This window comes from Leptosomus discolor, chromosome 4, assembly GCF_034619465.1.
Source record: "Leptosomus discolor isolate bLepDis1 chromosome 4, bLepDis1.hap2, whole genome shotgun sequence".
NCBI classification, from domain to species: domain Eukaryota; kingdom Metazoa; phylum Chordata; class Aves; order Leptosomiformes; family Leptosomidae; genus Leptosomus; species Leptosomus discolor.
Window position 1 is genome coordinate 73,062,895 of NC_141394.1, and position 24,611 is coordinate 73,087,505.

At 38.8% G+C, this 24,611-nt stretch overlaps 1 protein-coding gene across 1 annotated transcript in view; it reads right to left on the bottom strand.

Annotated features, from left to right (window-relative positions):
* Window positions 1-24,611, bottom strand: part of HTT (huntingtin) — a 91,213-nt gene that overhangs the window by 43,751 nt on the left and 22,851 nt on the right. The window contains exons 13-34 of the mRNA XM_086464170.1: window positions 24,347-24,470; window positions 23,905-24,023; window positions 22,834-22,945; window positions 21,317-21,457; window positions 20,477-20,635; window positions 20,286-20,383; window positions 18,559-18,698; window positions 17,651-17,714; window positions 17,165-17,265; window positions 15,473-15,619; window positions 14,333-14,453; window positions 10,283-10,359; window positions 7,939-8,090; window positions 7,285-7,487; window positions 6,315-6,441; window positions 5,484-5,611; window positions 4,696-4,806; window positions 4,047-4,124; window positions 3,191-3,414; window positions 2,542-2,620; window positions 2,246-2,407; window positions 615-670 (exon numbers count right to left, since the gene is read on the bottom strand). Coding sequence (XP_086320296.1) covers window positions 615-670; window positions 2,246-2,407; window positions 2,542-2,620; window positions 3,191-3,414; window positions 4,047-4,124; window positions 4,696-4,806; window positions 5,484-5,611; window positions 6,315-6,441; window positions 7,285-7,487; window positions 7,939-8,090; window positions 10,283-10,359; window positions 14,333-14,453; window positions 15,473-15,619; window positions 17,165-17,265; window positions 17,651-17,714; window positions 18,559-18,698; window positions 20,286-20,383; window positions 20,477-20,635; window positions 21,317-21,457; window positions 22,834-22,945; window positions 23,905-24,023; window positions 24,347-24,470 — 2,723 coding nt within the window. The remainder of the gene's footprint in view (window positions 1-614; window positions 671-2,245; window positions 2,408-2,541; window positions 2,621-3,190; window positions 3,415-4,046; window positions 4,125-4,695; window positions 4,807-5,483; window positions 5,612-6,314; window positions 6,442-7,284; window positions 7,488-7,938; window positions 8,091-10,282; window positions 10,360-14,332; window positions 14,454-15,472; window positions 15,620-17,164; window positions 17,266-17,650; window positions 17,715-18,558; window positions 18,699-20,285; window positions 20,384-20,476; window positions 20,636-21,316; window positions 21,458-22,833; window positions 22,946-23,904; window positions 24,024-24,346; window positions 24,471-24,611) is intronic.

The following is a 24,611-nucleotide window of genomic DNA, read 5'->3' on the forward strand; positions in this document are numbered from 1 at the left end:
GGGATTTCTTTCAAGCTTTAACCATTACACAGTTACTAATATAACATACTATCTAATGCACATGACACACATTGGAGTACTTCTGTATAAGATCCACAGAGCAAAAAACCCACTTATCTCTTCATAAAAAGTAAAGTGTGAGAAAAACCAGAAACAGCCGACAATAACAATTCCACTGCATTGCTTATGCTCTATTAGGTACTACACAAAACTAGGTGATATACATGAATGCATACAGATTCACATTGAATACACAATAGGAAGTAGCTTTCCCTTCAGCAACTGTCTCCTAGGGATGAAGAGCTAATTCCTGAAAGCTTAGCTTTGGGTTGTGTCCCAAAGGAATGGTTTTACAACACCAAACTGAGAAACAGAACAACATAGCTTAAGATTTTTTTATTTTTCCATGCGACTTCCCAACTTCTTCAGCCACATGGAACCTAAACCATCTGAAACGTCTACCACGGGAGCCAAAGAATAAAGAGGCACATTGCCCAGAACGTAACTCTCCCTTTCTCATAAGGAGAAAAAACCAGCAAAACTAATCATTACATGCTTCAGAATAAGACAGTTGTAAATCTGCACCGTTCAAAGGATCTTTGCTGATTTCATACCTGAACTGTCCTACTTCAATGTATTCAAACTGCTTTAGCACAAATCCAATAAACACCTAAAAAGAGAATAAGAAACAGATATATAGACATTCATTCCCATTTGAAAACATTTTGACAGAATTATAAAAGTGTGTGTCTAAGAAGGAGAGAAAGACAGGCACTGAAAATCATCTATACTTCTAGTTCATTCTAACGTTATGAAGTGTCCCCTCTGCAGTTACAGAAGAACTTGAGGATCTTGCTGATGTTAGATCTTATCAGAGTTTGCATGAACTTATGCCACATTTTGCCTATAGTCTATACATTTTTAACTTTCTCTCTCACTTACTTGACACACTATTTGAGGCATTACAGTCAAGAAGCTGTTGACAATACTAAACTGGAAGGAGTGGCTGACACACCAGAAGGCTGCGCTACCATTCAGCGAGACCTGGACAGGCTGGAGAGCTGGGCAGGGAGGAACCCAATGAGGTTCAATAAGGGCATGTGTAGGGTCCTGCACTTGTGGAGAAATAACCCCATGCACTGGTACAGGCTGGGGGTCAACCTGCTGGAGAGCAGCTCTGTAGAGAGGGACCTGGGAGTTCTGGTGGACAGCAAATTGACCAGGAGCCAGCAACGTGCCATTGTGGCCAAGGAGGCCAATGATATCCTGGGGTGCATTAACAAAAGTGTGGCCAGCAGGTCGAGGGAGGTTCTCCTCCCCCTCTATTCTGTGCTGGTGAGGCCACATCTGGAGTGCTGTGTCCAGTTCTGGGCTCTCCAGTTCAAGAGGCACAGGGAACTACTGGAGGGAGTCTAGCGGAGGACTGCTAAGATAATGAGGGGGCTGAAGCATCTCTCCCACAGGAAAGGCTGAGAGACCTGGAGCTCTTTAGCCTGGAGAAGAGAAGACAGAGGGGACCTTATCAACACTTATAAATAAAGGGCGGGTGTCAAGAGGATGGGGCCAGGCTCAGTGGTGGTGCTCGGTGACAGGACAAGGGGCAACAGACACAAACTGGAGCACAGGAAGTTCCACCTCAACATGAGGAAAAACTTCTTTACATTGAGGGTGACAGAGCACTGGAACAGGCTGCCCAGGGAGGTTGTGGAGTCTCCTTCCCTGGAGATATTCAAAACCCACCTGGATGCATTATTCTGTAGTAAATAAAACACTTAAATTTTATTTTATGTTACAAATTTACTGCTTGTACAGACAACCACACAGACTACTGTATTTGCCACTAGCTTCCCCCTACCATTAAAATCAAATAATGGTTGTCAACCATGATGCTCACTATCAGTCATACAGAACTTCATACACTCAACACAGAAAGAAGGTATTCCTATTTGTAAATGAAGTTTTATTTAACAACACTGATCGTATCGTCCACATCATCTTATTCATGAAGTCAATCTGATGAACAGTTCTTAAACAGTTGTTGCAGACCTTAGAAAGTAATTCATATGCGACAGAAACCAGAAATCTAAAGCTTTGTGGTTGGGGATAGGGGGAAAATTGAGTCTCACCCTCCTTTGTTTTCACCTATAGTACAATGAGTGGATTGGTGGAAGTATTTTTCTGTAAATATTAAGCCTGCTGGTGAGATCCCTGTATTACAAATTTGCAAAAAAGGTGAGGTACCAACCTGATCCGAATCCAGAAGACAGTAGTTAACTCGTAGTTGAACCAGTTGAGCAAGCAAGTCTAAAACTTGTCTCTGCAGCTGTACTGATGTCGTTGTAGTATATTGTTTCAATGCTTTTATGACAAGGGGTTCAAATAAACGAATGTGATTGTGAATAGCATTCTGTAATAGAGAGATTTTAAAGTAATCTAACATCTGAACAGGTCTCTGATTCAAAACCGAATTACGTTTTAAAAGGGGGGAAAATGTTTTAAATCTAAGGTACAGCTCTTTCAGGAGTACATAGATACAAGTACCTTATCAGCACGATGTTTTGCTGCACTGGTAATGCTAGTTTTCAGCTGTGTAGAAACTTTTTGCAGCACATCAAACCATCTGCCATAAAAAACCAGAAAAAACCATACACATTAAAAAAAAATGTACAAACACACTCTCCTTAGATGCGTATTGTTTTGCCAATGCCAACTTTTCTTTATCTACTTGACTGCTTCAAGTATCTTAGTAGAAAGAGCAGAGATAACCTACAGTACAGTTTGATCAGATCACATAGATTTGAGGAGAACAAACATCTAGTAGAGTGAGAATTTCTCATCTTTGCTTAGTCATCCTTCTGCCTTTCCTTTAAGACTACTGACTATTTGTTATAATTAGCAAATTAATAACACAGTTTTGAATACAGGCATTTAAAACTATTATGCTTTTAAAAAAACTGAAGCGATATCTATTTCATTGTTTTGGAAAACACAGTGGCGATAACCAATACAGAGTTGCATTCAGGATCCCAATACCAAGACAAATTACTCTGCTTAAGCCTGCAAGAAATAAATAATACACAATACTGTAATTTCAAGTTACGTAGCTCCCCTGTGATACTTGCATTTATGAAAAAAAATAAAAAGAGATTCTAGTTCAAGTTCACATTATATCACAAGGGAAGAAATTTACCCTGAAGCATCGTGTTCCTGCTCAGCCTGAACCATGTTCCTTAGACTAGCATCAGCAAGGGCCTGTGTAAAATGTGTGTACGGTGCCATGAAGCAATAATGATAGAGACCAGGTCTCAAATTGGAAGAGCCTAAGCGCTGAGCTTTGCCTTGAGCTTTGTTGGGATTTGAAGACAAGCCATCATACTGAGAAGCCAGATTTGTCCCAAACAATGTTTTCAATAACTAAAGAAATGGGAAGAAAAAAAAAGTTAACATTTCCAGAAAAAAACACCTTGAGTCCTCATCCTCCCAAGTGACTTAAGACGAAAGGTTAAAGTGCAAACTGTGGATCAGGTAGTCAAATACAAGACAACAGAAAAAAGCTGGAAAAAAGAAACAATCCACACATCACCCAAAAACGTATAATTGTTCTTGCAACTGAAGCTATTTCCATGTAACAACTCAAAATAGTCTACTAAAGCTCACCTCCCACCAAAACCAAGCTTTGATGACTTGAACCCAACTGTTTAACTGGAAGCTTGCAAGAAATCAGGTAGTTCTTTGCTTTCCAGGTTTTTGATGTAGTTAATTAGCCACAGAACATATTTGGGAAGTTAGGAAAGAAACTTGTTTTCTGAGCGTTAGCTGAAATAGTTCTTTTGACTTGGAAGCAGTTCAAGAAGAAACCATTTTATTTTAGCAAGATTCAGAACAAGTCATGAAAATTAAAGAAAATATCCTCTGCTTCCTCCACCTGGGCTACAGTTTCCTCACATCACTTCCCTCAAAACAATGGCCAGTCTTAGTACCCAAGTGGTAACCACAGGACATCAGGATTAACCTTCCAGTAACACACAAAAAAATTACCTTCTTACCTGCTGTACACAAACAGTTGCCATTGTTGGTTCTCTGTTGAAACATGACTTTAGGTATCCCAAAATTTCTTCTACACACTAGAAAAGCAGAAAAGTATTGTATTTTTCTTCATTATATAATGCATTAATATGAAAACTGGACAATAACACTTGTTTTTGTTGGGGTTTTTACTAAGTAAAATTACACAAATTTAAGGGAAATTTGGAATTTTGTAAAGAAATAAAAATGCAGGATCTGCCTCCTAGTCTTAAAATACAACAATGCCTAACACCACAGTTAAGGAGGAAAATATGAAGACACAGGAAAGGAAGGAGAGAAGTATGCATTCTGACATTTTGCATATTTACCATGAGTACATTTAAATCTATTAAAATAGTGAGAATGACGGAAGGCAAACCATTCTGCTGGAAATAATAATCTCCACACAAGATTTAAACAGTAAAAAAGTTACTTTAGTTTTCAACAGCAGCAATTTAGCCCAGAAAATCTACATTAGCACTTTACCAAACGTTGTGGCAGCAAACACTTCTAGGACTACTGTGTCTCTCAACAGTATCAATTTTAAAATCAATATGTGCTTTTTCCCCAGCAAGGACCACAGATATAGGACAAGTTAACTACAAAAGAAAACACACAAAAATCTTGTACCTTTCCAATATCTTGAAGAGTGGCAAGTTCCAAGATTTGAGACAGAACATCCAAGGCAGATCGTAAGAAACATCCAAACTTTTCATTACTGTTCTGGAGATCCAAAGTAACCTGGTCCCAAAAAGTATAACACACACTTTTTCTTAACAATTACTTGCAAGGAGATAACAATTACAGAAAGAAGTGTGTATCAACACAAAACAGTCTTTTGCCTAAAATTTCAGCATAGTTCAATCAATACCACCGACAGCTTAGACTCCCTTATGAAATGCTGGAAAGGTAGGACTTCATTTTGACTAAGAAAAAGAAAGGGATCTTCTAGCTTGAGGAAGTTACAGCATCCAGGAAGGCCTAGGATATTGACAAATAATGGAGAAGGGATTATTACACAGCAGGTGTAATAACAATACATCGCCTGAAGTGTACAATTGAGATCACCAAGACCCTAGTGAATGCATCTTCTGTGACCTGAACTAATGAGGAAAAAGCTGGAATCAGCTGTGGAGAGAAAAGATATTGGGATCCATTCAGCATTGCCAAGTCAGCGAAGCATCATTTGGTACCAGCATTAGGGACATCAAAGAAACAAGCAATAGGGTGACAATGCCAGGGGTTTTTGTTTGGTTGTTTTTTGTTTTTACTGGTGGTGGTTGTGATTTTTTTTTTTAAGGGCTTTTTTTTTGTGTGGATAAACTGTTTACACAGGCAAACAAGTGACTCCGGATACAAGCAGAGCCATGTTTAAAAGAAACCATATTCCAAATCAATCAAACAATATCATGCAGTACCTTGTAATTAGCATGGGTTGCTTTCAAGACATCGTATAACTTCAGATATGATGGAAGATGATAAAAGCTTCCTACCGAAGATGATTTACTTGTTGGAACAGGCCCAGTAGCATCAGTTTGCCTAGGAGCTTAAAAGTTTATCATAGATAAACACAACATACTTTTTCTAGGGTGCTCATGACATGTATACTCAACACAGTTTACCATATCTGAATTATTAGACAGCACGAATTTTTTCAATCCACATGCATATTTTAAAACACATGCTGTACAACTAGAAAATGAAAAAGCATTCCAAGAAACTAGCCCTCTGAGATAACAGAAATTAACCCAGAGGGCCTATTATTGAAGTGTAAGTACTATTCACCAAACAGAAGTAACACCCATTTCCTTAACTCATTACTAAGAAAAAACAGTTTTCAAGATTCAGAATCTTGTTTCCAAGAGCAATGTAAGCTACTCTTGCCAAAACCTGCAAAGCAACTTCTACACTTCTTTTCAGTAAAATACAGACAAAAATTACTTCTTAATTTTAGTCAATATCTGAGTAGGTTGAGAAAAAGAGTCAAGAAAAGGATTCAGAAGTACCTTGCTTCTGAAAAATACAGTTCATTTTCACAAAAAAAACAAAACAGTAAAGAAGTCCCCACCACCCACAGCTGCCTTCCTGTAATGCAGTACTGAAAAGAACTCCTGACAGTATGTCTGTCAGCCTTTCAAACTAAAATTTCAGAAAACAAAGTTACTCAGTTTCATTTCTTCTCTCTACGTCGTAACCATACTTAGGTGGGGATGGTAGGTGGGACGGTTAACAGGAGTAAGCATGCCTACCTGGACTCGTTTCACCACCCTTTTTAGGGCTCATTGGCACAGATGCCTGTTCAACAGACTCCCTCTCTTTCCCCTTCCTCCGAATTGGACTAAGAGAAGGTGGGTTTGTGAGAGAAGGTAATGCTGCCTAGAAATAAAAGAAGCCTTATTAATTTTGTATGCACAAATAGCTTTTCTTCTTCTACACAAATACAAGCATATTAATCTTTTGTTTCAACTCCCCTTTATTTGACCATCAGTTAAATTAAAATGTCTCAGCTCTCAGGTTCAGGACATCAATTTTCTGGGTGAAAAGGAAGAAGTTTAATATATTCCCTACTTTCCCTCTCAATTGCAGCATAAAGCAATGAGATGGAATTAGAGCACCATGACTAAAGTTTCTTTTGATTCCAGACAAAGGAGTGTCAAAAACATTCTCACATTTTTAAAATATGAAGAAATTACTAATCCTAATAATATTGCCTTACAGTCACTAAATCAGTCTCAACACGTAGATGCCTCAAAAAACCCCAAAACAAAACAAAAAACCAAACCCAGAAGTACCTTATACGAGCTGTTTTAGAAGACAAAATATTTTGCAAGATACTCAAAAGACAGAAAAGTTATTTTTAGTCCCAAAAGGAGCTCCGCACATTACAGCCAGCCAACCAACTCAAAACTCAACAGATGTTTGCCACAGTATGCAATCCAACGCTCCATTTGCTATATACACTCTCCAGTGAATAAATTTTCAAGTGAAATTACCAGGAATAAAGGGTTCAAAATTTAAGGTAACATTACAAACTTTGCAGAACTAAAGAAAAAACTGTTACATGGAAGAACGATATGCATGTTGTTTTCACCGCCCATAGTGGAGTCATATTATCGAGATATTAGATCATTCCTGCATCAACTCTAAAACACAGAGCCTTGAAGGTCTGTATCACAACAGTATTTAAGTCACACAATTTTATTTATTTTTAATACATACCTTTACTGCTGGGCCAGGAGCAACATCATCCATTACGTGTGCACAAATATTAATGGCCTTCAGCAGATGAGAAAAGAGCTGTTCTACTAAAGTAACAAGAGTTCGATCTGCCAGAGCTGGCCAGGGTTCCTCCTGTTTTGCAGCACCTTGGTTTGAATCTTCTTCAGCACTCCAGGGATTTTTTAAGCATTTGGGAGCACTTGCTGCAACAGGAATCACATTATTTAAAGAAACAGAAGATTAAAACTTGGAATTAAGTAACAGAAAATTTTAAAGGCATATATGGTTATAATCTCTATACAAATAGAAATTCAAATAGAAAAAAAGAGAGCCTATATTTCCAAAACCAACAGTAGCAGTAGGTGCATAGTTTAAAAAAAAAAAAAAAAAAAAAAAAAACAGAAAAAATGTCAGCTCTTTGTACCCAGTCTGTACAAAGCATATGGCACATTCCCTTTGGCAACGAGAGGAAATTTGCAACTTGGGGACAGTATCTTTTCAAACTCTCTGGGTGCAAGAAGTTACTTCTTTATTTCTTCTGCTCAATCTTGCCAGTATTTTATTGCGTGCAATCAGAATAGGGTGAGATACGGGCCTTCTGATGCTAATGGAAAAAACTATCAGGATAATCCTACTTTTCTTGTTCTGCCTTACCTGCAAGCAAGTTTCCAGTCAAAATCAAGGCATCCTGATGTGCAGAGAGGTCCAGTGGGAACCATGCTGATGAAAGGAGAGACAGGACCATGCCGGCCATTCCAATGGTGCAGCCCTTCTGAGCTTCATCTGAAGGACTTGGCTGGGAAACACTGGAAGTTTAATTTTGGAATGTCATGACTTTTTCCCCCCTTTTGGTAAGTGTAAAGTCGTAAGAAACCTAACAGTGAAGACTACTGCTAATCTTAAAGAAAAAAACCAAAACAGTAGTACAGAAATACAAATTTAACACTCAAGCAGGACTTCAAAAAGTAATTTGCAGCAGACACCTGACAATAGTTTGTCTTCATTTTTCTAAATAGCAAATATCAAAGCTGCTAGTGACATCTACTGATAAACTAAAGAACTCTGTATTTAATTGCTAACAAGTGTGGTCCTGAAGTATCTCCAGTTAAAAGTCTTGTACGTTATGTAAGGTAGGTAAGGGAGACACAAACTGTAGTATTCCAATGTAAAAAGATACTGTTTTAAAATGACAATAATTTAAATAAATTATTGTAATCCATCAAATATTCTAGATTTATGGGTAGATTCTATCCAAGACTGTAATTTGCCGCTGCATTCCATATTTTCCTTTACAATAACTTTAAAATCAGATTTTTGCAAACAAGTTTCAAAAAGAGCAGGCAGAGATCACCAAAAGATGTTTGTCAGAATACTAAGCGAATTAGACACATCATTTCAAAGCTGTAAGACCTGCACAATACTGCTAACTTTCAGGAAAAGACTTCATGCAACCTCTAAATAAACGGATTATTTCAGAATATTTTTTTAATTTAAAAAAAATCACCCTCTAATGTAGTCACTCTGGTTTAATAAAACTAGAAAAATTTCAGTAAATAAAGTCCACACTAAGCATAGCTATTATTTTGACAAAACTACAGATAATTACAGTGCCTTCCTTTTTTTTAAAAAAGCATTTTCAAAAGCAAGTGTTGTTTACATACAATTAGAAACCCATGAATTAATTCATGTTGAGTTGTACGGAGTTGGAATGCAGCAGTTCCAATAGTTTTTTAATCATAGGAATGACAATACTTAAGACAGAAAAGAATTTTGGCAAAATTCTCATGTTATTATCCATGTTACTATATTCTTATTACCCAGATAAATGTTCTTATCATTCCACAAAAATAAAGCTACAATCCAAATTACTGTGAATAGGGGCTGAAAATCTGTAAAGAAAGAATTAGAGGAAGGACAAAGGCTATGTGATGGCATCACTGATGAATATTACGTGCATCTTAAAAACAGCATTTTTTTAACCTAGGTAGAGCAGAAGACACATTGTGGCAATTCTGCATTGATTTTACTTTCCAGCTAAGCACAGCTCACCTCCAAACCTACTTCATTTGTTAAAACTGGACCTATAGCTCAAAAGATATCTATTAGAACGCATATAAAGAGCACACCACATTTACGGCCAGTAAGGGAAAAAAGGGCATGCTGACAAGAAAAGCAGCTGGGAGAGGGTTAGGGTTTTTTTCTTGCCGGGTTTTTGGGGTTTGCTTTATTTTTAAAACAAAATAAAATTTTGCAATAGAGTTTCAGGATACCAGAAGGGTAAAATAAGAGTAGAGACAGCAGCGAAGAAAATCAACACAAACGGTGTTACATCTACTTAAAAACCAAACAGCTCTAACGTGCACATCTTCAGTAGCTAGTTTTACAGCTCACGTGGCACAGCACATTGATAACCAGAGGCAAGATTGAAGCTTCAGGGCTGCAACCGTACAGTTACTTTCTGAAGAATTTCTTCAGAAAGTAAGTACTTTGGGACTATCATATATCACCTACATAACAGGTACCTCGCTGCTCCCGTTCAGTATGACAAACAAGAACAATTTAAATGCATCTGACACTTTTCATAGTTATAAAGGCAATTATGAGCCAGCCTCCTCTACCAACATGAACATGAGATCAACAATGTAGTATCTCTTTAAAATCAGAACATCAAGACAGAATATCCTGAAGATAAAAATTCTTTCAAAAGCATAGAAAATTTTCTCCTATTACTTAGTTTGATAGATGCTGACCATATGTATCTTTCTATTACAGCAGTTGCAGCCAATCCCTGTGACACAAGCTGCAGTTCCAGAGATGACAAAGTGCTGACAATATCACAACAACCTGTGTTACACTCTTCCGTGTAAAGTTCTTAAAAAACTGCTAAGATAAGCTTAACTACATACTGGTAAACCAGGACTTTCAATACCTAAAGAAGTGTACTTCCATTTCACAAATACTACTTTTAGAAGATTGAATAACAGATGAGGGAACATACCCACAGTGCCAACCCACACTCCAGGTGCAGACTGGAAATGTTGTGGAGAGAAGACACAAAGCTTCACAGCAGCCAAACTGAAAAGTTAACATCAAGAACTGCATCAGTTTCATCACTGGAAGAGTTAGCAACAAGAACAAAGTATCTTACGAGCAAGAATTAAATACATTACTATGTCATTGCCAGAGTACCAAAGCTGCAGATACAAATCATAGAGTCATAGAATACCAGGTTGGAAAGGAACACCTGGTCCAACCTTCCTTGGCAAAAGCACGGTCTAGACAAGAGGGCCAGCACCCTGTCCAGCTGAATCTCACAAGTGTCCAATGTTGGGGAATCCACCACTTCCCTGGGGAGATTATTCCAATGGCTGATTGTTCTCATTGGGAAAAAGTTTCCTCTTGTGTCCAATTGGAATCTCCCCAGGACGAACCTGTACCCATTACCCCTCCTCTTTTCCATGTGACTCCTGGTAAAAAAGGGAGGCTCCCTCTTCTTTGTAGCCACCCTTTAAATCCTGCAACATGAGGATAAGGACTCCCCTGAGCCTTCTTTTCTTGAGGCTGAACAAACCCAGCTCCCTCAGCCTTTCCTCATACGGCAGGAATCCCAGCCCTTTGATCATCTTTGTGGCCCTTCTCTGGACCCTCTCCAGCCTGTCCACGTCTTTTTTTGCACAGCGGCGACCAAAACTGCACATGGTGTTCCAGGTGTGGCCTGGCAAGTGCTGAGTAGAGTGGGATGATGACTTCTTTATCTCTGCTGGTGATGCCCCTGTGGATACAACCCAGCATCCTGCGGGCTTGCTGTGCTGCTGCAGCATGCTGTTCACTCGTAGTGAGCTTGTTGTCCACCAGGACCCCCAGGTCCCTTCCCACAGAGCTGCTCTCCAGCCCGGTAGATCCCAGCCTGTGCTGCCCTCCTGGATTATGTTTTCCCAGGGGCAAGACCTTACACTTGTCCTTGCTGAACGTCATAACGTTCTTGTTAGTCCACTCTCCAGCCTATCCCACTCCTCCTGCAGGGTGGCTCTCCCTTCCGAAGTGTCCGCTTCCCCACTCAGTTTGGTATCATCAGCAAACTTCATCAGGGTGCACTTGATCCCATCACGCAGATCACTTATGAAGATATTAAACAGTGTTGGGCCCAATATTGATCCCTGGGGGACCCCATTTGTGACAGGTTGCCAGTTTGAAGAGCAGCTATTTACCACCACCCTCTGGGCGTGGCCTGTCAGCCAGTTCCTCACCCACCGCATGGACCCCTTGCCTGGAGTGTAACACATCAGTTTCTCTAGGAGGCGGCCATGGGGAACCCTGTCAAAAGCCTTGGAGACATCCAGGTAGACAATGCTGACTGCTTGCCCTACATCACCTGAGCAGGTTACTTTGTCACAGAAGACGGTCGGCTTTGTCAAGCATGATTTGCCCTTGGTGAACCCGTGCTGGCTTCTCCAGGTCATGTGCTTCATTTGACTTGTGACTGCCCCCAGGAAGATTCGTTCCATAACATTCCCAGGGACTGAAGTAAGTGTGGTGGGCTTGTAACTTCCTGGGTCCTCCTTTAAGCCCTTCTTGTAGATGGGGGTGACATTAGCCTTCCTCCAGATTTCTGGGATGTCCCCTGATCTCCATGACTTCTCAAAGATTATGGAGAGCGGCCTCGCAATGATGTCAGCCAGCTCTCGTAACACCCTTGGGTGGATAACGCCTGGGCTGACCGATTTGTAGGTGTCAAGCTGCTGTAATAGTTTACATACCAACTCTTCCTTCACTGACAGTGCGTCTGTGTTCGCATCCACCTGGACTTTTGTTCCCAAGGCCTGGGGCCCAACACTGGTGATAAAGACAGAGCTGAAGAAAGCATTGAGAACCTCTGCCTTGTCAGCGCTGTCGTCTCCTGTTTAACAGTGGGCCAATATTGTCCTTCTGTTTCTGCTTGTTGTTTGCATACCTGAAGACGCCTTTCTTGTAGTTTTTGGCATCTCTGGCCAATCTCAATTTGAGCTGAGCTTTTGCTTTTCTAACTGCACCTCTGCACGCCCTGGCAACGCCCTTGTAGCTCTCAATGGGTATTTATCCACTTTTCCATCTCTGGTACACTTCTCTTTTGGTTTTGAGCAGACTCAGCAGCTCAGAGGTCCCTTGCGCCTCCTACTTCCCTTACCTTTAAAGGGGATGAACTGGTTTCATGCTTTCAGGTGAGCGTTCTTGAAAAACTCCCAGCACTCGCTAGTTCCTTTGTCCTCCATGGAAGCTTCCCACAGAGTCCCTCCCAACCGAGCTCTGAGTGAGCTGAAGTTTCCTCTTCTAAAATCTAAAGCCTCTTCCACGTGCTCAGCAGGATCCCAAACTCCACAATATCGTGATCACTGCAGCCAAGGCTCTCGCTAACCGAGATATTATAAAGCAGGTTTTCTTGGTTTGTGAGTAGCGTGTTCCGCAGTGCCTCACTCCTGGCTGGCACAACTAACACTTGTGTGAGGAAGCAGTCCTCTACACACTCCAGGAACTTGATGGAAGATGTGAGCTGTTGTACTGTTCTTCCAACAGATATCTGGGTAGTTGAGGTCACCCATAAGAACCAGGTTATGTTTACCTGAAGTTTGCTTAAGTGACCCAAATATTGCTTTGTTGGCTTTACCTTGGTTTGGAGGTCAGCAGCAGCTGCCTACTGTAAATTCCTCCTTGGAGATGACCCCTCTGACCTTGACCCATAGGCATTGAAACAGGGCTTCCACAATTGTCATAGCTGACTTCAAGATGCTCCTTAAGATAGAGCATGATTCCTTCAGCTCTTCTTCCGTGCCTGTCTTTACAAAACACCCTATAGCCATCCACCACGATCCTCCGGTCAAGTGATTTGTCCCACCATGTTTCAGTTATTCCCATGATATCGTAACTTTCTGACTGGGCACAGAGCTCCAACTCCTCCTGTTTGTTCCCCAGGCTGCATGCATTGGTATACATACACTTGAGGTGGCTGGTCTTCTGGCTCACATCCTGTGAGGCAGCTAAGGAACATCTGTCACTGCTCTGGCTGGCCTGGCTTATTCCCCAGCTGGTTGGAATGGCATTAGCATTGCCACTTTGGACCCTGCCCCACCGAGTCCTTCCGTTTTAAGCCTGCCTCATCAAGTTGGCAAGCCTGCCATCAAAGATTCCCTTGCCTCTTCTAGACAGGTGGATCCCGTCCCTCCCCAGCAGACTACAGTCATGGAAGAAAGTCCCACTGTCATAAAAGCCAAAACCTTCATGAGGGCACCAGCCACAAAGCCAGAAGTTGTTTTGCATTACACATTTATTTCTGACTGCACTTTCCTCTAACTGGTAAAATGGAAAAAAAGGTAACCTGGGCACCAATACTTGCATGCCCAGGGACTTGTAGTCTTCCTTGATTCTCCCAGGTTCCAGCTTGTGGCATCATTCATGCCCACATGAAAGAGCAGAAATGGATAGTAGTCTGTGCTTTTGAGAAGTTGTGGCACCCTCTTGGCAACATCTCAGACCTTAGCTCCCAGAAGGCAGCATACCTCCCTGTCAGGCCAGCAGATGGGCACTTCAGTGCCCCTCAACAGAAAGTCACCCACTATGAGCACTTGTTGCTTCCTTTTATGATAACCACCACCATTGCTGGTACACTTTGTTCTTGCAGACCTTGCTCGTGGGTGTTTACAGCTGTTAAAACTTCCTGTATGTTTGGTTGCAATGCTGGAGGGTGAGGACTGAAGCAGAGTCCTGCTTTTGTGGGTCACCAGGTTCCAAGGCACCTAGTTCTCTGCAGTGTCTGCCACAGCAGTGTGGTTGTGAAACCACTTACCTGCCTCCATCTCGGCCCCTCTAATACTGTGCAGCCTTTTAACTGTTTCCTGCAACTCAGCCACCTGACACAACAAATCCTCAACCTCTGCACATCTTTTGCAGGTACTTACTCTTTCTGCAGGAGAAGCGTCTGGGTACTCGTAAATATAGCCAGGAAATAATTAAAAACAAAGAAAGCAAGCAAAAGAAAGAGAAAAAGTCAGCCACTATAACAACTAAGAAAACTCACCGTAAGTGCTCTTGTAGTGGATATTGTCAATGCATGGGAAACTGCTGCAATAACCCTTGAGAGATTGTTTTCCATAGTGACATCTGTTGGACTTTGCAGCATATTGTAACCTCTATATGTTCTGAAATAAAAATATTTATTTTACTACTAAAACATGCACTTAAAAAAAGAAACACCACAATCAAAAATTATTCTGGCTTAAATTACTATTACATATTTTATAGACTGCTTATAAAATAGAAAATCTGAGAACACTCTAAATAACACCTTGTTGTATTTTAGTATTGCTTCTGTATAGCAATATAGATTATAAATCAAATCCTTTTGTTAGCAAACAGAAATAGTAGACCAACACTCACTAACTAGATGCCCTAGAAATCACTCCTAAGTTAACACTAGTCTTTGGTTTTGCTCAAATACATTTAAACTTTGGATTATTACTGTAAAAATATTATTGCTGTAGAAAAATAACTATTTTGGATCTGAAGTAAGTGTCCACAAAGTTCTATTGTTTCCATACTACAGTATATAAATCTTGATTGACACGATAAAGATCACATATGGAAAAGGTAAATAATTAAAAACTTCTATGACAAACCGACAGAAGTAAAGAGCCCCCATAAATATGGACAACTCATACTGTCTCTAAGATTTCTAAACAGAAGACTTTAGGAAAGCATAGTTGGCAGCAAAAATACAGCAACAAGATCACACTATCAAAATTAAGTTTATTTTTAAATTATACAGGCAGTACAGACTTCTGCAATCACAAACATTAAATGGGGTGTGAAGAGTTGTAAATTCTGATCAGCACGCCATGCACACTGTTAGTTTGCAAAGCTGCACTTACTTATGCAATTCAATGGACAAAGAGGGTGACCTCATGATGAAGAGAAGGTTTATCACAGAACAATGACTTCCTACGACCGACGTGTGAGCACATCACTAGTAACTCACACATCACTTTATTCAGACACAAGTCTGTTTCTGTGGAGCCTAAAACTACCACACATGCTCCTACAGATTGGAAAAAGAGTTCATAAGCACACGGATTTGCAAGATTTAACTACGATTCTAGGCATTACGAATTGAAAGCTGGGTCCACGTTCCCTTCAAAGGGAGACAAGACACACAACATACCTGGTGATAGTGCTCACTGCAAAGTGAGATGGAGGCTGTGTTTCATGCATTAGTAGTTTCAGGTAGACACTGCTTTGGTCTCTTGCCGCTGCCACAACTGGATCAGCCTGTCCTTGATCGCAGTTATAAAATAGCTTTGGAACAAGCCTTAATGATAATTGTCAAAAAGGAAAAGTATTATTAAGAAAGCATCTAATATACGATTTAAAGTACATTTAAAATACATTTAATATACAATTCAGAAAGCTGCATACACCAATTACACATACCAAACTGTAAATAAAAGCTGTTGCTAAAAGTCATATTGTTAAGCTAAATTCATCTTTATACAATTGCTCTTTATTATAATCAAGGAGCTCAAATCAGGACAAAGGAACTGCTCTAGACACATGGTAGCTAAAAAACCCCCAAATCTTCTATAGAGGTACCTACTACCTATACACACTGCAATGACCATGTCACTAGAGTATTTCTCTCTCAGTGTTGCCCTATCTCTCCAGATAGTCTCCCCATGGATATCTGTGCCAACTGAAAACTAGTTTCTACCTGGAAAGGACAACTTTTCACCATCTGATTTCTATGCAGCAAAACTTAAACACATGATAAGACCCAGTCTTCTTGAACAACAACACTTTCAACTTGGACAACAGTGAAAAACTACAGTACGCATTTTTTGTAATTTCGCTGACAGTACTTCCAATGAACGCCCATAATGGAAGCTTCAAGGAGCTCCTGCAAGCTTGTAGCAGCTTTTTGGGCAGTTACACATGCTGTCACTAAGTCAACATGAAGATACAGAAACACTCCAACTTGTTAGCACTCGGTTAACAAAATAACTCCATTTCAAAATCAAGTCCCTGAATGAAAGCAAGGAGGTGACTTATGCATGCTATGCAACTATGCAAAACCATGATGCAACTTAACGATTTCTCTGCTGAGCTGTTTCCGCAACAGAACTGCTTTCAAGTGGCAGAATTTTTAAGGTTTCATTGTCTTTTATTTGTTATTAGGAACGGACAGCAATTAATAGTCTGAAAAAACTAGGAAAGAGACTTCTCTGACAACAAAACATTCCAGGAATTCGATATTAAATGCTCCCAACATCTTCAAACATAAAACTTAAGTCCTTGAATTCTAATACATAAACTACCAACTAATCTGTACTGTTTGGTGCATTTATCTGGACAGCAGTCGTAACTGTAGATGGTTACAGCAAACAGCTGCTTTTTAAACCAGATTAGCTACTTCACTATAACCAGTAAGCATGAAAGTTTTAAGTTAACCATGTGGTTACTTATAACCATGTGGAAACTACAACACTTGGGAGTCAGGACAAGTTGGTAGAACTGCAACATTTTAAGTCCATCAGCTAATGTCAGGAAACTGAACAAATCACTGCAGCATGCAGAAAACTAACTTGAAGTTGAAACTGAAAGTGACACTCGGAATGCAATACAGTTACATGTAATTATAATACTAATAAAAAGCAAAGTATAATTGCCTGATGATTCAGAATGATGAATGTTCCAGGTACCATAAAGCTGCATTTGTCTGTCTCCCCTTATTTAAACAAAAATATAAAAAGCCCACTAAGGGATTGTTTTAATTATAGTTACACAGTAACATGAAAATATCTTCCTAAAGTCTTTATAAAACAACCCAAAACACAAACAAAAACCAAAACACATATACCTCATTAATGAAGCTGCAGCTACATGTCTTACTCTTGGATCTTCATCTCCAAGCAGACATATTACAACATTATTAAGTACTCTCTCCTGAAGTTTCAGTAGCTAGAAAACAAGTTAGCACAGTAAAATTCATTGAACATTTTCATCCAATTGTTAAAAGATAGTGAGATTTCATCTGTCATACAAGTCAGTAAAACAATCTTTACCTCAGCATTTCCAAACACACTATTTAAATACATAAATGCCAAACTTTTTTTTAAGTTTTTTTTAAAAAATAAAACAAACACAACATCCACCAGAGAACACCAATATATCTGAATCTCGGCAGTAAAGTACCTTTCCAAGTGTAAAAAGTCTCAGAACATGAGCCTATATATACAAAACGTACAGCAACTATCAGTATTGACAGAATTTAAACATAAAGTGCTGAAATTGCACTGGTACCTTACTCCAGAAACACAATAGGCTGATTGAATAATTTACTTACACCAGTATAATGATGAATACCTCTGTGCAAGCTCTCAGTTCTTCCTTCCAAGAAGCTGACTAGCCTATGATAAAATAGAATTTAGAGTACATTAGTTAACATTAAATGTTATTTCTCCCTTCAGTCCTCTGAGGGCTTTTTGTTTGTTTACTTTTTTTAAAAACACCACTGCAGGGAAAATGTAAGAAGTAAACACACTTTCTGCTACCTTTAGAAAAGGTAAGCTATTTGCTAAACTACTACCTGTTTAGTGTAACAGAAGGATTACTTTTATTTAGTTAAAAAACATTATATACACATTGTGATTGTATTTTCCCCATGCACAGAAAAATCAGACTCTTTTGAAAAGATGGTAACACATTCCAAACATTACTACTCAGAAAGAGTCCAATTTTGTATGACTAATAATAACCTGAAGAATTTTCAGATAAACACCTTTTGTCTTTCAGCTTGGAAGAACCTGTGGAGAATGAAGGAATGCAAGAAAAGGAAGTAAAGCCATATTCATTTCAATGTAACAGAAACTGAGCAGCAACAGAAGAGAGCTGACAATAACGGAGAACAAGTTCGGGACTTTTTCTTTAAAAAACACACAGACAGCTGGACACGAAATCCAAGTTAGTTTCCAGATTATATCGTCTCTCTCTGATCACAGATTTACAGAAGACTTGATCAAACAGACCACTGAACTAGAAACTCCTATACAGTGTTACTACCATTGGGCTTGGTAGTGAAGTCAATGGTAACTTGACAAAGGAATTCACACATTCCTTATAGGAGTGATTGGTCTGAATTAGTTTTATGAAACTTAATATTTCAGAAGAAACTGCTCCATTATGGTTCCAGTTTCCTACACACAGCATCTTTGTACTGCAGCTACAACACCCATGGAAAAAATAAACACTTACCGAAAATCTACCTCTGCAAGTGTTTCCAGAAGTTCCGTTCTTACCAGCCAATATGAGCTATTCTTCAGCGTAAGGAGGTCAACAATTAATTGTAAACCTAATTCACTGTAACTGCTACTACATAAGCTCATGATGCAATGCTGAGAAGAAAAAACAACTTTCAGTTATATTACAGAAGAGGTTCTCTGATTCAGAGTATATAAGTGATCATAAAAATCTGTTTTATCTAGAATACTAAAAAAGTTATTGCTTAAGAACCAGGAGAAAGTACCAGAGCTAGGTACTTTGCAAGGCTAGGACACTGGCTCCACGTGAACTGCTTAAACCTGCTGCTGAATTTAAACTCTGGAGAGGAACACAAGCCTCAGCTTAGAGGACAATCCTCCAAAGAGTAAGGTCTAAAACTCACAGGCTTTAAACACCAGAAGCACTATATTCTTAGCTCTTCAAAAACAGTCTCTCCTAATTTCCACAGGGTATTTTTAGACACCTGGTTCTGATTTCCAAAGTTTTTAAAGAAGTCATACCCCCTTATTTTAATGACTGTTCAACTCTATGCACAATGTGTGATCTTTGGAAAAAGGTACAGAACTCTACACTTGTATGTCTGTCTTAACTACAAGAAGATGTACTTTCTTGTTCAGGGATTAACAACCCAAAATGCTTTAGAATATTTCTACTAAAAGGTATGAAGTCAGGCTACTTTATATACGGAGAGAAAGAAGTCAAAATTGACTAGTAGAAAAGCCAGTCAAAATTGACTAGTAGAAGCCGCCTGAACTGAACAATTCTAGTGAAGTCTTCTAAAAAGCCATAATTGTAAGTGTAATCATACATGAAACCACTACATACAAATAAGAGACTAGAACAGAAGGATAAAAGATAGCAACATTTAACTTACTGGATTTCATTCCCTCAGCTGCACCACAGACCCCTCCTCTTAGCACATGAAATCATACTTGCCATACATTGGCTATCTGCATTTTACTAAAAGCTACACTTCGCCTCACTGACCCATAAGCTGCAATACAGTCAGCCACCCTGTGCATCTCCCCGATGAATTCACTTCCCTTGGCCTCCAATTTGTCCTTGTTGTTCTACTTTTTTGGGAAAATTCCTCAAGAAAAAGCTCACTGCTTCACCCCTCTGCTTTTTCACAGAACACTTCCCACAGATTTTATTACAGAAATAAAGTTGACACACTAAGTTCTACTCACAAATTGAGCTATCGTCTCTATTTTAACAACTGCCTGATGGATCTTTCACCCAATTTGAAACACTTTTCTGAGACTCTTCACTTTTTAAAATTATTTCAGAAAATAATCACTATTTTACTCGTCATTTCTCACATTTACTTTTTGTTCTCCAAATACAGGCTACAACCAGGTGTTACACGTTCACACCTCCCTGTTTAGGCTAGACATCCTTTTTATCTAACACACTCATCCTATTGGTGGTTAATGTGACATTAGAGCTCATACCAGTACATTTGTGGCTAGAAATATTGTGATTAGATTGCACTGCTACATAATCTAACCAACATCATTATTTTCCACCTCTTTGTTCCTCCATTTCTGTGCCTGAATCCATGTTTTCTACAATAAAGTTCTTGGGGAAGAAGTCACTTTTTGCTCCAGGTTTATACACGTGAGCATAGCAGGATCCTAGTCAGCGAGTAACACCCCTGTGATCTGTGGTGGTGCAAACAAATTACTACTACTGCTTACCCTCACAGCTGTACAAGCCAGTTTGCATGTAACAGAGGACTCATCTTTCAGCGTTTTCTGTAACAGAGGTATGCAATCTACCAACGAAAAGAGATTTCCTAACCAAAAAAAAAAAAAAATTAGAGCAATGAAACAAAAGGAAATTTTGGTTACATTAAAAAAAGAAATACACCCTTAAAATAAATTGTTACCTGTTGAGCTTCTGACATTTATTAGCCATTTTTCCACATCAAAGCGGGACTTAATTAGAATGGAGTTGACAATTGTTCCACACAGAATAGCAGTAGCTCCTCTAATCTGGGGATCTCCATGGTCAATGTAGTTCAGAACATCTGATACATACTGCTCCTCTAAGAAAATAAGTTACAACTACTTTATTTTAAAAATACTAGTCTTAGACTTAACTGATCCCTAAAAACATTTCAGTGGAGGTATCAATTATTGTACAATCAATCAGCATATTCACAATATGTCTGCCTTAGTTTTACCTTTCAGACATCCCTTTCATGTAATCTATAGATCACTCACATCACCCAGACCAATGATCACATTTAAAAATACTAGTGATTTATTTCAATTGTACACAAAGTGCTCCAGGGAAATCTAAGAAGAGTTTTAGTCAACACTCCACCTTTACCACTATCAGTATCAAACCAGCTGAATACTCCAGGTCCCTGCTGATCATATTGCAGCACTCAAAAATTAACCTAATGGCTTAAAAACCATCTAGAAGACGGCCTGAAATAAACTAAAAGGAACCATTTTATAAGACAAACAAACCATTTCTACATAGCAGTTGTACTAAAACAGCTTCAACTTGTCAGAAGCTCATCCACTGAAACTTAACTCTTATTACAAAAAAAAATCTCCCCCCATGCGTTACTTGTGCAGACAGCATGTTCATTTCAATTGGGGGAATATTTTCTTTTGCAAATACTAAACTGGATGTAGAGTTTTCAGTATAGATACTGCCTCACTTATTCAAAAACCCAAACACGCCATTAAAACAGAATATGTGAACTGCAACATACCATACTCTTCTCCCATTGCTTCAAGGGGTGTTTTATACAGTTTGCTGAAGAAAGACTCTGGGTGAAGCGCAACAGCTGCTCCAACACAACTCACTGCCAGGGCTTTTACACTGACTCTCACTTCTCTATCAGGAACTAAAGCTGGGGAGAAAGAAAAAAAAAAAAAAAAAAAAAAGGGGTGTCTTTAAAAGCTTCCTGAATCATTTTTAAGTTAATTCGTAACTCTGTACAATATAAGTAGTTTAGCCTGGACAAAAAAAATACGAAGGCAGAGCAAGTAGTTCTAGTTTATCAGAGGCAGCGGTTATACATGGCTTTTATTAAAAAAAAAAAAAGAAAAAAATAACTAATAACTCCATACACTTCCAGCTCCCTTCATTGCTGAGAATACAGTTACCACGCTGTCTTTCCAAGAACACTACATTAGCAGAATAGAGGAACAAATAACAGTTCAGAAAAGGGAAAAAGAACAAACATCTCAAATGCTCACTTCAGTCATATGTAATGACACCCGGACGCATGCCTGTGACACAGACTTCCAATTAAAAAAAAAAAAATGGAAGCAGCAGTGTATGCCATAAAGGCTTTCTGACATTTTATTACCATCCCAAAAGGGAAACAACTCCTCTTTTGAGCCCCAGCAGCCTTCTCTAACAATCACTTGCTGTCAAAAAAAGCTCCTCTCTGACTATCACACACAAAAAAACCCATGAAAAATGGCCACACTAACTTATGCAAATGTTATAACATGTTAAAAATGGAGAAGAAAGTTCAACTTAAGGTTTTCAAAGACCTAGCTGAAATCTCAGGTCAATTCTCTGCTTTACTACAGCTGAATCATTTAAAATACATTTAAGTTACATTTTCCAGACACAAATGGGTACAACTATGAGCTATGTTCAAAAAAAATTAACACGGAATTCAAACACAACTGAGTGATAACGCTAAAAAAGATCCTTTTAATCTTAATTAAAACAAATTAAACTGTAAAAATACTAAGACAAGTACTTGAAAGAACTATGTTCTTCAGAACATGTTTTTAGGAGCTTCCACAGAATGAATGGCAACGCAGAAAATTGTTTCCTTACTGAGATATTGATACTTTCATAGTGGAGAAACTGGGCATCCAATGCTGATAAAAAGAAATACTGATATTAGATTGTCTTTGCAGCTTCATACAATCTACAAACTGTCATGGCCCTGCAGGTTAAGTCTCATAAGAATTTACACGTTGTAAATGTAATTATTCAACTTACGTGGTAAGTTACCATAAGATTTCTTTAGACACCCAGTGGTTCAAAATGGGATTAATTGTAAAATGGTATAAAATTTTAAGTGCTTTTAGTTTTTTTCTGTACTCTAGTGTGATCACTTAAATCATGACTCTCACCAAAAAACCCCACCCCTGACATCTCCAATTAAGTGAGGTTAGAAACCAGACAGAGTAAATTGATCACATTTCCAACTTTGTACATTGAGAGACACAATGAACTGATGAGTCTTGAACAGCAACCTACCTCCTTTCTCTCCAGTAAGCAGAAAAGAGGCTGACAGAAGTCGAACACAGTGCACTAAAGGAGCAGAATTTCCATCGGTATAGTGACCTATGTCTCCCTTTACCCTGGAGGGCTATTGAAGACAAATAACAGTTTTTATTATAGATAAAAGTTATTCTTCAATTTAAATAAAATATTAATTTTATTTAATTTTATTAATAACAACAACATTTAGAAATATTTAGAAATTGCACATCCCCAAGCATATAGAGGTTGCAATACGAAGTGTTTAACACATATTCAAAATAAGGCCTTAAAATTTAATGCTTTCAGGAAGTTCGTATCTAGTATCAGAATTGGTTTAATCTTATCACAGAAACAACCATCATTCTGTAGATTTTCTGAATTACCTAGGCTTGCTGTTTACATATGATCACCACTTTGTCACCTAACAATGATCTTTGGAAATTCTGCATGAGAACCAATTAATTCCCAAGTTGTTTCCAAAGGCGTCTGACAACTTTCTGTAGATTTGCATTTAGAGTTCCCCAGTAGCCCAAGCTGATCTAACCCTGCCTGCCACAAATGAAACTCCTTTTGTCCCAGCTCAGAACAAGGTCCAAAGCTAAAGTCAAAAAAACATAAGAGGAAATCAGTAACCTGTGGTTAGAACGGCATGAGCCTCTCCACAGTGAGGGAGGCTCAAAGAGTAAGGCATAACATCCAAGGAGATCATAAAGTTACCTACGCTGCTGGCAACCACCATAAAGATATTTCAGGTACTAAAGAATCAACGTACCCTACTAATGCACAGACGAGGGGTTTGTGATTTCAGCAGTTTGCATTCTGTTATGGTTTTGCTGGTGATTGCATTAAAGATACAACACTTGTGTATCCCACCTTATGTTAAATGAAATTCAAGCTATAACTCAGATTTACTATCCAATCAGTTATTTTGACATACAACAAAGTACACCACATATACAGGCGCCTCACATTTACCACTAGTTTACATGATCATAACTGTAATTATAATTTTTTTAAACTTAGTTGTTTTAAACTTTAAACCAGGCCACTGTGACTACCTCTCACCTTATTTTCATGATCACCAGGATCTGCTGCATCTTCTTTTGATGCAAATCTATCTACGCTGCTATCAGAAGGCTGCCTGCTATGGCTCATGGTTTTCAACAGGTGAGGCTGCTGAAGAGCTTTAGAAAAAGGCAATTCATGAAATACCATTTCAGATGCAAATTAAAACCACTTTAATTGAACTTAATTATACAAACATGAAAAATAAATTAGCAGTGATCAAAACAAGTGATTCACTAGAAGTGTTGAAAAACATTCCTTATCTTACATTTCAATCTAGTTATTTGCTTTTCATATCATTACACGCATCTTCAGTCCCCTGGAAGAAGATAGACAGCAGATGCACCTCTAACACCTGTCTTAAAGGTGTCACCAGTTCTGTGTCCATCTGTCTGTGTGTCACTGTTTCTCTGCCCCCCGCCCCCCCAATTTATCAACATACCAACAGAAGAATTTCTAAAAGACTCTGATGAATCATCTTGGAGAATATTTGCAGCCTCATCCTCCTCATCCTGCAGCTGCCCAATTTGCATTCCAGAATACTGTCCTTCGGTACCCTCCAAAACCTACACAGTGCAAGGACAGGACTTAAAATACCTTAGTTTAACACACACAGCATTAAGTCTCAAATATGCAGTGTTAGTGATCTAGAAATAATCTGAAAGCAAATATGAGCCTGATAAATATTAGTATACAGCTGCATGCAG